This window comes from Enoplosus armatus, chromosome 21 (genome assembly GCF_043641665.1).
Source record: "Enoplosus armatus isolate fEnoArm2 chromosome 21, fEnoArm2.hap1, whole genome shotgun sequence".
Taxonomy (NCBI): Eukaryota; Metazoa; Chordata; class Actinopteri; order Centrarchiformes; family Enoplosidae; genus Enoplosus; species Enoplosus armatus.
In genome coordinates this window covers 15,211,275-15,226,516 of record NC_092200.1, presented here as the reverse complement: position 1 = coordinate 15,226,516, position 15,242 = coordinate 15,211,275, and the positions used below count along the sequence as shown (strand labels likewise).

General features: G+C 41.9%; 1 protein-coding gene across 1 annotated transcript in view; it reads right to left on the bottom strand.

Annotated features, from left to right (window-relative positions):
• The window catches only part of LOC139304419 (uncharacterized), a 62,005-nt gene extending 47,093 nt beyond the window's left edge, over nt 1–14,912 (bottom strand). The window contains exons 1-2 of the mRNA XM_070928349.1: nt 14,851–14,912; nt 12,477–12,658 (exon numbers count right to left, since the gene is read on the bottom strand). Of these exons, the coding sequence (XP_070784450.1) occupies nt 12,477–12,658; nt 14,851–14,912 (244 nt within the window). The remainder of the gene's footprint in view (nt 1–12,476; nt 12,659–14,850) is intronic.
• Between the last annotated feature and the right edge of the window lie 330 nt (nt 14,913–15,242).

The window sequence follows — 15,242 nt, the reverse complement described above, 5'->3', positions numbered from 1 at the left end:
GATACCTGGCTGCCTGGGTGAGACATTTGCCCTTGCAGAGCTGTTCCTCTTTAACAATGTGTCTGGATGCTGTCAAGTCAGAGACCATCCTGCTGCTGTTAACTTTTGTTTGGCTTCCCTTTGTCTATCTTTGAGGTGCCCAAGTAAAAAAGAGGCTGTGTGATAAGGAAGGACCGTCTTCCTTCCCTCTCTCCTTCTTGCTTGCGTCTCTCTCCACCCTAAAAATATTTTGTCAGGCTCACTCATTCGCTCATAATTCGGCAGAGAGCAGGAGTTCACTCAGAGTTCAGAATGCTCTGGGTGCTCAGAGTGCAGCTATGGCCAGCCAGCCAATAAAAAAAACACACACAAACCCTTTTAAATACCCTCTTGCGTCACGTTCTTGGCCCGCTTTAATTAGCCCTTACTAATGCCTTTTCTCACTCAAATGCATGTTGTTTTTTTTACAGCAATATATTTTGGGTCAGTATCAGTTACATTTGTATGGTGAATTTATAAAACACTCCGTCTGAGACTGAAAAAAGGAACTCCGCCCCAAAGCTTATCCAAATAAGCCTAACTTTATATGACATGATCTGAGGAACTATTTTTACTTGCGAGTTACGTGCTCCTGTTTTCCCATATCAAATGCTGATGAAAGGGGACCTCATCTGGCTGACGGTAGTTAGCGTATTGAGCTGTATCGGGTCAGATGCCACCTTTGGTTAGTGATCTTTCCAACCACATGGAAACATATCGATTTACATTAGGGAACAACAGCAGGGACCGGGCCTGGCCGCTGCTGCACACTGAAGCATGCTACAATTAAGATAAATGGAGGTGACAGACAAAACAAACGGTCTGATGTACAGTGTGCCCGGGCGGCTGCAGCATGCAGACACAACCTGATGACATGTAGTACATGTGGAACTCATGCCACGCGAGTAGCCATCTTCAGAGAACAAACACGATCCTGGCATGTGCTTCAGTCCCTTTGCATTCATTCCATCACTCAACTAAGAGTTTGTATTTAGATGTACACCGACTGTATGCAGGTGAAAGCCATAATTTGTTCAGGAATTTAGCACTTATTTGTGGCCAAGCTGACAGAGTCCAGGATCATGATGCATTAGGGTGAGGTTACAGACCATGGTTCATAAACAGCAAAAGTTAAGATAAATGTACGTCAGAGAACAGTGTGGAGAGACTACAGAACATTGGGCAAGTTTGTTGATGTGGTTTGTTAAATGTAGTCATCACTTTCTTGTGATTTCTTCCTTTCACACCAACACTGATCTGTATCGTGCCAGAGCGGCAGTGTCACTGAGTTCATTCATCAGCCACTGTGAATAGCCTCTCCACTCGCTCGGTTTAGCCATCAACAGATCGCATTACTGACACCAGTGAGCTTTTTATGCGGGTGGCCATGTTAAATTGGTTGTGCTGTAGCTAATAGGCCTTGGGTGCTCACTGGGAGGAAACTGGTGGCCATTTGAGCAAGGATGACGGCCAACGGTCGGTTCAGGGGAGTGAATCATTGTCATGTCATCAATTACTTCATTGTGTTTTGTCTCTTTAGCATGCAAACAGGACAACAGAGGGACAAAGACGAGCTTGACAATAAGAAAGTCTGATTCTTGGATTCTACTATTGATTTAGTTACTTAGTAGAGCTAAATTCCTATCAAGGCCACATTTTCTGACTTTTTCTTTGTTTCTATGCATTCCAGCATTGTTTCAAAATGGTTTCCGTTTTCTCAAATTCGGTGATCCCATAATAAACAGACACAAAACTCTTTCCTAAACTCAGGAAGCTGTTTCTGTGCCCACATGTCACAACAAATAAAAAAAATGACTGTTCCCAGGCTTAATGAGTTATCAAATGGGCTTTCAACATGTGGCTTTGGGCAGTACTGAATCTCTGAGCCATATTGTGTAAGTTCGCATGGAGATCAACAAAGTCTATGTTTTTGTTGTGTGGGGGGATGAATATAAATTGGCAATATGAAATTAGTTAATCTAAGCCAAAAGGGGTGTAGTTGGGGTTAAGCCTGAAAGAGTGGCGTGCTTATAAAAATAGCAGAGCTACACTGCAAACCAATACCAGAAAAAATGTTTGTAATAAGAAATATGTCTGCCAATAACATTACCATTCAAAAAATGTGGATTTTGCACACCCTATGAACTCTAAATATACTTGACTTCGAGGCAGCATGTGAGATTTCTAATCAAATGCCTTGATATAACAAACTATGTAAAACAACAGCTGGGATTTGTCAGCGTGTTTGTAGCACCACTGCATGCTTCCATGATATAATTATCAACTTAAACTCCGGGGGCTTCGGTGCGCTTGTTGCTGCGCTCCTCATCCTCTGTGCTCTGTGCAGGCAGAGCAGCGCGCTAGGCGGTAGCTGTGGCAGTAATTACACAAGACAGCTTCCAACAATAGTGTTGGGCCAACAAAGGCTTCTGCTCCCTCTGCATGAGTCCCGACTGTCTATTCACACTCACTCAAACTCAAACACACACTCTACCCGTCTGTTCGCACACACACACTTGCACACAAACACACCTCCCATTGCTGCATGGCCGCCATTAGCTGTTAGAGTTAGCGTCTAACGGGGCCCACCCCCTCGGCACTGATTTGAGTAATTCACTTATGGCCTTTTGTGATCCCAGGGGCCCCCCCCAGGCCAACAGAGTCCAACTCCACTCAAGCGAGTTCAGTGTCTGTGGCACGAGAGGCCAGGCAGGGACAAAGCCAGTGTCATGCCTTTGATTCAAGCAACTAATGAGTTAGCTGTGAGGATCCTAAATGCATAAGGCGGCTTCCCCATTCAGGGTTCTCAACACATACAAGGGATTAGCATGGCTGGCCTGTCGTACTTGTTAACAGCTATTGTGTGGCTGATTACTGCAGAGGGGGCAAACACACATGCAAGGGGGTGGGAGAGTGAGCCGACATGCAACTAATGTGCAATTTAGCACGGAATCATTGGGCGAGTGATGACTATGTTAGCTGCAACAAAGGAAATATAACAACATTTTAATCGCAAATAATCAAGCAACTAGTACCAGTTTGATTTTTCTTAACGGCCTGTGGGGATAATGCAATAGAAAAATGGTCTCATCCCAAATCAAGGGGCTTTCATTCCACCTTAAATTATTTTATTAGTGTGACTTTGACAATGATCTTAATGTTGTTTCAGATGTTGTTCCGCTTGGGAAAAAACAATATACACAATAGCCTGCAGCCATGGGTAGAAACCCATTGAGTCCCAATCAAACCCAGACTATGAAAAAAGATTATTTATATTACTTGCAATCATACTATATTTTAGTTTGGGTAAATAACCCCAATTTTAAAAAATGACACTAACACTGGGTCAAAACAACCCATTGTCTAGAAACTAATGATATCATTATAAGTATCCATAGTGTATAAACCTATTGTCAAACCCCATTCACAACAAATGACCAGGGTTTTGGCATGCCAAAATAAAGGAAAGGAATGATAAGACTGAGCACTGGCATTAGGTTAGTCATAACAGTGAGAACATTAACATTTACACTGGAAATGTATTAAGCGGCCATACATCTACCTTTGTATATAGAACTTGTAGCACGGAATTACAGACATTGCATGTGGAGGAAAGAGGAAGGAGAAAAGCCTGAGCATTGGCATTTAGCCTGATCACGCACTCTTCATGAAGCACATGGAGATGAGAGGTGATTTTCTTTCACAGAGGTCAGTGAAAAAAAACAGAAGGGCAGAACCCCATAGGGGGGGAGAAGGGACAAGGAGGAGGAGAAGGAGGAGGAGGAGGAGGAGAGAGACAGAAATGTTAGTCATGGTCAAAGAAAAAAAGAAAGAAGGAAGGAGAAAAAAGACAAATGGTTAATAAAAGAAATTAGATAGAAATGGGGTGACAGGGTGCATCCATACCCCCATTTGAAGATGACAATCACACATAAGATCACAATTTCTCTGCTGCAACAGCATACACGCACAAACAGACTGGGATGTTGTAATTAATTCTCCCTGGACGCTCTTACACACACACACACAATACACATCACTAGATCTTATGAGGCTTCAGTGATGTGTGTTGATCACTAAAACTACGGTGAATCAGGATGAGAAGCTACATCAAATGATCTGATGAGTTGCCAAAAGAAATTGTGAGAACGTGACCTGCTGGTTGCTCACTTATAATGTAAAAGTCTTGTAGTGTAACAACTCCGGGTGAAGTGGAGATGTCGTGCCACCAACACCAGAACAGTGCTGGCCAGTCTGCTTGTATCTGTCTTCAGGCTTGCTGCGACATATGGCATTTAACTGATATGATGGGCTGATGGGTTTAAGTCCATGCATCCTTTGGGCTTTGATGCGTTGCGTGCTGGCGGACTCAAATGTGCAATCGTCCGGCACAACTACAGCATCAAGAAATCAGCATGTGAGCATGGATTCACAGCTCGTCAAGTTGATACTAATTACCCAAGAAGTTTAACTGATTCCCAGTGATCCCTATCTCCTAGCTCCTCTAACACTGTGATTGGGTCAAACAACAGGGGTGAATGAAAAGGTCAAAGAGTTTGACCTTCAGTAAGTTTGAGTGTTTACTTCTAAAAAGGTATAGACAGATGTAACAAATGGGTTAATGAGCTGTGCAGTCAAGGGCTCGGTGTATAGTCACAACCTGGGAGCATATGATCCTAGTGCCACAGGTCAACCTGAATAGGTTCCTTGGAAGAACCCAAATTATTTTGATTTTCATGAAATGGTCAGTGAACAAGTGTCTACAGCCATGCTAGTACAGCTGAGGCTGATAAGAATGTCAATAGTTTTGCAAGTATTGGACAAATAAATAATCTGACCTACTGATGGCGCTAGAAAAAATGCCATGGGATCAACAAAGTCAGTTGGATTCACCCACTGGACACAATGAATGCCTGTACCAAATTTCATGGCAATCCATCCAATAGAGATATTTCAGTCTGGACCAAAGTGGTGGACGAACCGGCCGAGCGAGAGACAGGCCATCCGATCAGAGCCACGCCACTAGTGTGGCTAAAAAAACACTATGAAATATAAAATATTTCTTCATTTCCCGCTCTTTGTGGCATTTGAGTGTTTTGAGCTTAAAAATATTAAGAGCACTTTTCCGTAAGAACATGGGTGTGAAACCTACATTCAACAAGTGCCTCATCAGGATGTAGTCATGGAATCTCGGTGTGAACTAATAAGTGTTCTAACTCTGCCCTCTGTCCAAATATGCAATGTGCATAAATATTTAAACAATGGTTGTTGACTGTGATGGCCCTGTCAAAGGTGTTTTCCACCCCTCAACCCATGCTGGGTGAGGTTTTAAGCCAATGTAGCACCGCGAAGGTATAATGTTAGTGGGTAAAGAAGATTTTTTCACAAACTCAAAACAACATTGAATTGACCACATCTTGACCTTTCTATTGCCAAACCTTTTCACTTCATTTATAGTCCACGCGGCTTGCTGATTTGTCTCGGCCTCTGCCCTACCGCCATGTCTGCAGAGTATGGGGAAGGAAAAAATGCAGGGTCACTGAGAGTTTAGTAAAAACGCAGTCCGTCTATAATGTGACCTGATACATATTTTCACCCCTGAGCAAAGACTCCATTCAGAAACGGCTATCACGCTGCAGCACTTCCCTCTCTGGGAAATTGAATGGTCTGCACTGGTATTGACTCGATTTGGTACAGATTTGACATGAAAAGGATTAACCCAAATAATCAGGGAGCGGGGGCTTAAATCCATGACATTCTCTTAAACTTTGTAGATGAGTGAATAAGGATCTAGAGTGGTTGTTTTGTCTAGTTGCCTCCTTCCTCTATTGCACGACGGTGGGTTAGTTACAAAACCATCTCCTGTCTGCTGGCTGACGTCAAAAGTGCCGTATGCCTGGCGTGAGTCTGTCGGCTCTGTGGCCTTCCTCTTCCTCTTTTATTATAGCTCACCCAGCATTTAGGGGCAGACAACACAATATTGAAACCGGCTGGCACACGTTCGGAGGTTAGCGACACAGATGCATAGTGCAGGTTAGCGACAGAGATGCGTGGTGCAGATCTAAACACTGATGGCAGTTGCATGGATTTTGTGTTGCAGTCTTGCACTCAAGTCACTCATCACATGTGTGAGTCTATGTGTTCCTGTAACCTGTCAACGCCCTTACTGGACTGACAGCTATGAGGGAAGGCGGGGCTTTAATTGAGGGCTTCCAGACACACACTCACACACACTTATAAATACACCTCGTTGCGATGTGGATACATTTACACCACAAGTATTTATATTTGGGCATGAGATTTGTTTTGGTGGTAACTTTAGGGGTTGTTATGATACATTGCAAGACACTGATGATTTCCAGGGCTGATCATTTACAAGCAAAGCATTGCCTTTACCTTTGTTCTTAAAGGGATTTTAGAGAGACTAACATAATTAAGTTTCATTGTTGTTTTCAGTGTTGCTGTTGTTACCAGTTAGAGTAACAAGATTAGCTTTAATCTGCCAAACATGTATGTCAAATATCAGAGTCATGATGTTGGTAATCATCTTGGTTGTCCCTCTAAAGGTTGATCATCAGCATGAGCAAAGACGTAAAAATAATGTTTCTTTAGGAGCTTCCAGATAGCTTGGAGAAACCATAGAGATAATAAAACACATTGGAGCAATATGTTGAGCAACTGATTACATTTTAAAGTGTACATTATGATCAATTTTAGATATTGTACATGCAATATTCCAAAGGAAGGCATAAACGTTTTTAACCCAACTGACAGTGGTGACGCAGCTGTCGCTTGTGTTGAAGAGCCACTGCTGAATGATAACAGACAGAAACAAAGAATGTGCCTCAGCTTCTGCTCAATTAGCCATACATGTCTAGTACATGAATGTTGATCTAAAATCAAACAACATTTTCTGCCCATGAGGGCGAGATACTTTCACATGTCTATGATGTAGTTTTTGTCTTGAAACAAGCAACAATAAAGCAGTCTGGTCCACAAGTATCAAAGCAACACTGAATACAAGAACACTGAAAAATCAGGGGGGTAAAAAATGCTCTACTGCACATTTACTGACAAATACAGTCCACTCATTTGGTGATTTGAAGAATTTGAGGGGTTTAGTAATACTAGTGAAACTTGGTCTGTCACACCATTTCCCCAAAGTCAAAAACAATAGACCTCTTTATGGTATTCCAATTTTACTCTAGTCTATATAGACAATAAACTTCATCAATCAAATCCATCAATCAGCTTTAATTTAACTTTCCTTTGGTACGGCCCTCTAATTGGGGCAGTGGCTGAAAAAAAATGAAAAGTGAAACAAGAACATGAACAAAATAAAACATGCAAACAACAGAAAGAACTGTGGTTTGAAGGTCCAAATAAAACATATTCCTGTGAGTCAATACTGTGGGTGGAGAAGCTGGGGTTCTGGAAGAGATGAAGGATACTTTCCATGTGTGTGATCCCGAGAATGACGATGAGGGCAGAGAGAGAGATAGATACGGGCAATGAGAAATACATACGGATTAGTGCCGATGCTGCTTTTTTCCCATCGGTGTGATGGGGAATCTGATCGCAGCGCCACGAGGGTCAAGACCTGAGATGGTGACAGACGCCGTCAAAGCGCACCTCATCAAAGAACCACAGTCAAAATAGCCACCATGGCAAGTACACAGTAATACACACACTTAGCAGACAAACCCAGCGTCTACAGTAGCTGTCAGGGTTTAGTGTCTATATCCAGAAAAAATCAATTTAACTCCCCGCTCTGTTCCAAAGACACAAGCTACAGGTACAGGTCTTGCTGAGGGGTACATCAACACTATTTGTCTGAGGGAGTGTGAAACTTTTCCAGCTATTCTGGGAATCGGAACTGGTGATCCTCTGGTCACAAGCTTACATGCTTTACAATCAACTTTTCTCAAAGAGTTCTTGTTTGAAAATGTTCTGCTTTATCAGAGACACAGAGAGCGAGAGGGAATAAAGCTGTGACAGAAATAACTAACCATGGATGTGGCCACATTGCACACAAACAAAACACACAAAAGGAGCGCCAACACTGCTTTAGATTTACTGAGATACATACCATGGCAGCAGCTAATATCAATGCATTAGCATGAATTATATCAACTGATATCAAGCCTGTGGCAGTGCAATACACTAGCCTTATAAATAGGAGGGCAGGCTGAACGTCAGGGGAGGGGGTCTGTCCTTTATTATGTGGTCTCCAGGTCCTCTGCCTTATAACTGCCACCTGATTCTCATCACAAGCCCTGCTGACTCCTGCTCTTGTTAGAGCCTGTTTCAATTTATTAGTCAAGGGAAAGAAAGGAAAGGCGACTGAAGAGAGCAGAGGTGCTTGTCACATTCCCTTGATTCACATTCTGAATCAAAGCAATGACTTGCTTTATTTCAGATCAGATATCATGGTTGCCTTCCTGTCACTGAAACCCCCCGTCAGCAGCTCAATAATACAAATTTACAAAATTGAAAAGGAAGTAGTCCCTTGAAGATCTGCCTTTAATTACCTGATCCCTTCTGAAAGCATGGTCATAACCTGATTACATTTTCAAAACAAAGCAAAATTCGAGTTTCAAATAATGAGACGAAACAACAGTGAGGAACACAATCGCGCAAAACAGACTCCAAAAACACACACACACACACACACACACACACACACACCGGAGGAGAATTAAAGGCAATCGGGGCAGAAAGACAAAGGAGGAGGGATAGTTAATCCTTAGGGTAAATATTTAACAAGCTCAGCAATTATAGTGAGGGCAGAGACCTAACATGGAAGAGAAGGGAATTACAGCCTGCTGACTGTCAACACACACGCACACATACACACACACACACACATTCACACGGACCTATACTTGCTTGAGGAACTGCCTAAAAATGCTGAAAATATAGATATCCTGACCTAAAATAAAAATTTGAGGAAAAACACGGGACAAAGAGTTCCACGCAGCCTGTAGGCTATAAACTGATGATTTGGATTTTTAATTATCATTATTTTTTTAGCCCCTCTGGACTTATGGCCCCTTTTCACTGGCTCAACATGCTTTACCTGTGCCATGGCATGCTTAAACACGATTGCGTGCATTTCCAGTGCGTCCTCTCAACTGGAGATGACTGTGGCAGCAGAATGGTGTGTCCATAATTAAGTCTTAAGTCTGCAGGTGTATGCTAAGGCACATACATTAGAAATATTACAGTCTATATAACATACAATAAAGGGCACATGTTTGACCAGTGGGGCTGTGAGTTTCAAAAGAAAATCTTCTTCTATAGTTCATCTGCAATAATTCCAAATATATTTCCATGTCAAGCACTATTGTGATCTTGTACAGCAGTAGATATTTGCACCCTACAGGCAAATTAAACACAATTCTATTAAAAAAGGGAAACTAAATTTCCACATGGAGTCATCCCAGGTCATATATCATCATTGTGTCCGTAAACACATCACAACTGAATCTCCGGGGACTGAATAATAAAGGAACTAGCTGAAGTGAATCTTCAAGTCTGATGTCACTCTTTATTTACACATACACATGCAGGTGTGCAGACACACACACAGCCTAGAGCTATATTTGCATACAGAGCATAGGAACACACCGTTTACAGTGCTCCACCCTTGAGCAGTCACGCAAGGGAGACAACCGGCAGAATCTCAGTGTGCTTCCAAAAACCACCTGCTACTCTTCTTCTTCTCCTCTGTCTCTAAACTTTGTAACACACTGCACATGACATTCAAATAACTGTCTTATAATGGAGTAAATTCAGTCAGTAAATCTATGTTTTTGAAAAAACAAAACAAATGGTACAGTCCTGTGGCCAAATCCCATGCCTACTTAATCACAACTAACTGAGCTGGACATCAGTGATGACTGAGCAGCAACGTCACACAGTCCCCCCAGTGGACAAAACAGAGAACTGCATCAGTATGAATAGAAAAATCTTCATTCTTCCTGAACAGTTACTGAATGCAAATGAAACTTAAGGTTACAGGTTTTGTGGTTTCATTGCATGTATTCGGGTGAATGACTCACTGTTCAAAAAAGAAAAAAAAATGATTATGAATGTTGTTCCAAACCACAGGAAGGATGTGGACATGTACTTGCTGCTCATCTCAGATTTATCTGGAAGAGCTCTGGCCACACTAAAATACAGTGGAAAAACTGAGAGACAAGTGAGTTGACCAAAGAGAGGGAGGGCAGAGATTGCAGATGTATACAGAGCCAAAATCCCTCATGTTCCACTCTGATTAATCTCATTAGAGGAGCATCAAAAGACAGCTAAGCCGGTCACTACTGCCACTGATAACAAGGCATCCAGCAGAGGTGGAGCAAACAAATAGAGGCTTTGGCATTAATGCACATTCAAAGAGATCAGAGTAAAAGATCCTAAAATAAATCACGGTGCATGCCACCTTTACTGTTACCATATTAGTGCCTAAAAGCTTATTGTAACTCTGGAAGGTGAGCACAGAAAGCTATTAGCACTGTCAGACAATACACAAACAACGTCACTGCTCACTTTCAACACACCTTTCAACACTTTTAACAGTTTCACACATGACTAAACCTTCTCCATTTTCCAATAAGGAGGGCCCTTTACAGGTCTGGCTTGCCACTGACACTCCTCAGGCTTCATTGAGGCAGGGGTGGCGATCTTTATCTCTGCGTGATCCCTTATCCAGGAAAGGCACCTTTAATAAGTCCGATTAGCACCTGTACTGCAACTTTGCGTGATGGCTAAGCTAAATGAGCATTCTGGGTAAAATAAGTGAGCGTGTGTGTGTGTGTGTGTGTGTGTGTGTGTGTGTGTAAAGTTGCATGACTCTGGCCAACAGGATGCCAGCTGTTGGGTGCCATGCCAAAACCAAGGCAGCGGATGATGGAGATTAAGGGTACTGCAAGGATCAGAGGAGGAGAAGGGGAAAGAGGAAAGCCACATGTGTCAAAGAAGAGATGGCGGCGAAACTTTCAGCCGGTCAGAACCTTGCAAATCACCCGCCAACTTCTCCAAGAAAACATCTTTCGATGAGGACTTTGTTTCAGCCCCCAGGACTAGGAAGGCAGTGAGACTCACAGGACCTCTCTACTGCTTCCTCTCCACTGCTTTCCCTTTCCCTCCATTCCCCTTCTACTTTCTTACAAGCATCTTCACTGGCAAGTCAGAGGGAAGATGCTTATTCTTTCTTCTTAATAAAAACAAAAACACCTCTTGTCTGAGCTGTCGCATCCAGCTGTGCCAGTAGCCTCTGTGTTGGCAGCTGCCGAGGCCACCAACAACGAAATGCGTTCTGAAGCAGCTATGAATATTTGAAGTGGTTTGTGGAGCAACACGAGGTGAAGGAGAGAGGCGTTCAGTGGACGGAGAGATTGTGGGAAAACAAGAGTGGGCCTCAGTATACTTTTTAATTACATGTTACACGTGACAAGACATAAAGGGATGGTAGGGGTTTGATGGATTGGATTGAATATACAAGCAATGCCTCAAATCTACAGTAATGTTTCTAACTTTTTTCAAATCATCATAAATAATCCGCACTAATTTAATAAAACACATCCAAAAAGAAACACGGCAACACAGGAGAATGAGACAACACAAGAAACACATTCTCTGTAATGTCAGTTACTGGGGCACAGCTGCCAAAAATTGTGACCGAAAAAAACAGTGTTTCCTAAAAGAACGCAGGAGAGTACAGCACCTACAATGCAAACTGTGCTATTTCTTTGCCCCTTGCATTCTCAGGTAGTATCTCTTATCTCGGTTCATGTCTCGGAGCTTAGAGGATTCTTCCTCATGAGGCCTATAGGAAAAGTTTCAAAGACTCTAAGAGATTACTCTAACTTAACCCCTGGTGTACTACTGACAAATGATAGAAAAGAGAGCAGATAGACGCAATATAGCCTGAATCCTGGACACCTAACAGAATCATTCAGCACAAGGGTTTGACTGATTTAGTTTGGAGGTAAGCAGATGTTTTGAGTGTCTAAAAAGCAATATTTTTTAAATTACATAGAAAATCTAAAGAGACACTTTCCAAAATATTGCAAAATAGTATTCATATTTATTTTCTACTTAAACTACTTCCAGACTACTACAAATACTCATTACTACCACTACTAAAAATATAGATAAAATTGTTGCGCGTACTTATGTAGCATCTTAACTTAAATTCAATATAAACATTTGTTACAGGCTTTCCATAGCCAACCAGCGTATGAGTGAGTCAGTTTTACAATAAATATATATCAGAGGTGGACAACACTGACCAATTTACAGCAGCAGAAATCCCATTATCAGCCGCATATATTGGCCTAACCCATATCAAATCAGCAACTCCCTACAAACTCAAAGACCAACACACACACACATACACACACACACATAAACTCCACCTGCCGCTACAAATGTCATCTTTCGACCTCCTTTACCTTGGAAGAAACTCTTGACGCGGAGGTAGGAAACTGCAAGGCGCAGCACGGACAGCTTGTCCAGCTTGGAGATGACATCCGGGGGGAACGGCAGCAGGCTGGCCAGCCGGTCCAGCTCAGCATTCAGCCTGTCTCTGTGCCGCTTGGACGGGTTGGTTTTCTCATTGGAAGAAGACGGCTTCCTGATGATGAGAGACGGGGCAGAGGGGGGGAGAAAGATGGGGGTGAATGGGTGTCAGGAAGCGTGTGTGTGGACAGACTCAGAAGTCATGCATTTAGCTGTAAAATAAGAATAATTTTAGCTAAATGGCCCCCAACTAAATCATGTGGGGTTTTTTCTCACTGCACACATACCTGACTACACTTCAACTTGAACCACCTCAACAGGCAGTAAGTGACAGCATCACACAGAAAAGTCAGTTGAAGTCTCACCTACACTATATGACACAGGCCTTTTTATAAAGCTCACACGGTCAGCTTGCTGGTCCCTAATGGTCTTGGTGAATTCTAAACTCTGGCTAGGATCCTGTATGTAATGTATCTTGCCACAAAATCTTCCAAACACTCTGGGGAAAAAGTGGAGCAACACCTGACTACTAAGTTTATTGTGTGACTATTTTACTTCTTGATCAATGTGAAAAATAGGGCACCAAACTACTAAAGAAATAATGCATTTTTCAGAAACAGTTTCCAAATAGATATCTGTCCATTTTCCTTAATATTTGTGCCTCCATAATGATACAAACTACAGGATCAAGTTTTGTCTGACTCTGGTTGACTATGGCAAGCACCGCACCTTGCCAACCCAAGTAGAGACAAGTCCTTCTCTCTTTAAAGTGCATTTCCTTTTGACTCAGCCGTCCCCACTACACCATGCACCACAATGATTTGTGTTTCCTCCCATGACAAATGTCTATGTCTGATGGTAAGATTTGTTTCTTCACAAGACAAAAACAAACAAGTTAAGAGCTTTGTCATTGCAAGTTTCTCTCCCTGCAAAACATCTTTCCACACTGACATAGGTCCTGTCGGTCTACATTAAAGAAATATATCTGTATTTACTAAAACCCTCCATGGCTGTTCCATTCATCTTAGCAACTTCTGATATTAAAGACATTGGACGTATTGCCCTATCCGCCTCAGTGCTGCAGGGAATGCAAAATGCTCCTTAAGCAGAGAGTTATTTGTGTATTTTAGCAAGGTGTACCACAGCTTTACCAGCTGAACTTCACATGATATGTAATGGTCAGCTCCAATTTCCACAGCTGAGAGTTTCTGTTCATCTCCACAGAGACCGAATACTTTTACATGAATGCTTCTACTTTGTTTTATTCTCATGAACCAACTGATAATCACTTAACTACTGGAAAATATACAAAGGAATACATGTGAATGTCAAGGTCAATATTAAACAAAGAATGATCAATTGATAACTGGAGGCACTGAATCATAATTCAAAGTCCTAAAATGTCTAGTGGCTTCACTATCAGACTAGAATGAGAAGAAGTATATTTCTGTGCAGTGCACACGTACAGTGTCGATTTGATGTGGCAAAGATTTCCTTTCAGATCAGCAGCAAAGGCACAGCGAAACATGAAAACTTTATAAATGCCACAGGCCTTGTTAAATTACCACTTCCCTCCTCGAAATCTTATATAACCAACATTCACTATTCATGACATCAGCTGACTAGATTGTCCTAAAACAGTTGTCCTCTGCATCAAAAAATTATGGACATCTAAAACAGCATCAAACAAAAACACACTTTGACTCCTATGTGCCTGCAGGGTAAAGACATGTAAAGTTCAACAAAACAACAACTCTATGCTAAACGTTACTCCACTGCCAATGATAAGGAAGCAACAGGGAGGCAAATACAATAATAAACTTAGTTCACCCATCATTCACCCCCATTTCTGGCTATTTGGATACAAATCTTTAAGATAGAAATCTGTAGCAAATATTAAGTTTAGTGAGTGGTACGAGGCTTATAAATAAATAGCCACTTTATAATAGCCAATTATTAGTATTAGTATTGGTATTAATACGTGCTATATTTTCGGGAGTATTTTTGCAACAAAACATCCTATGATCACTAGTGTTATCTGGTAATTATGATTATAACATGTTATTCAGTACATTCACTATTAAAACTGCTAGTCAATAGCATCTGGAGCTTATGCCGTTATTTTCACACCTTCGTTTTGCAGCCGCTCAGTAACTTCCTGCGGTTCATTATATTTTAGCCACTCTTTAATGTGACCACATCATAAGGCTGAGCGGGACGTTTCCCCGGCACATTGGCAGGGTACTAGTAAATGTATTACCAAGCCCTGATTTCACAAATGTAACATATTCAGCAGCGCTCCTTAACTGTTTTTGGACGGGCTTCCTCCTCTTTCTGCCCGCATACATGCAGTCTCCCGGAGGGATCATGATCTTGAGCTCCGTGGAGGTAACAGGTGCGCTGCGGGTGAGACAGAGAAGACGTTAACTTAAATGTGGCTGGAGAGAGAAACGTACACACATGTAAGACAGTGAGCATTAAAACATGTTCCGACTGGCTGTTGCACATTACATCGTTAAAAGTCATTCCTTGGAGTTAAATGTGAAGTAAATCCCGGCATCCCTAAAATTAAATTAAAATAACCCTAATTAAGCTGTAGTTCAATTTTAAACTAAATAGCCTGTGGATTAGTAAGTATTAAGACTGATGGCATATGAAAGCTTAATAGCCTAACAATGCCAATAGTTACAAAATAAAAC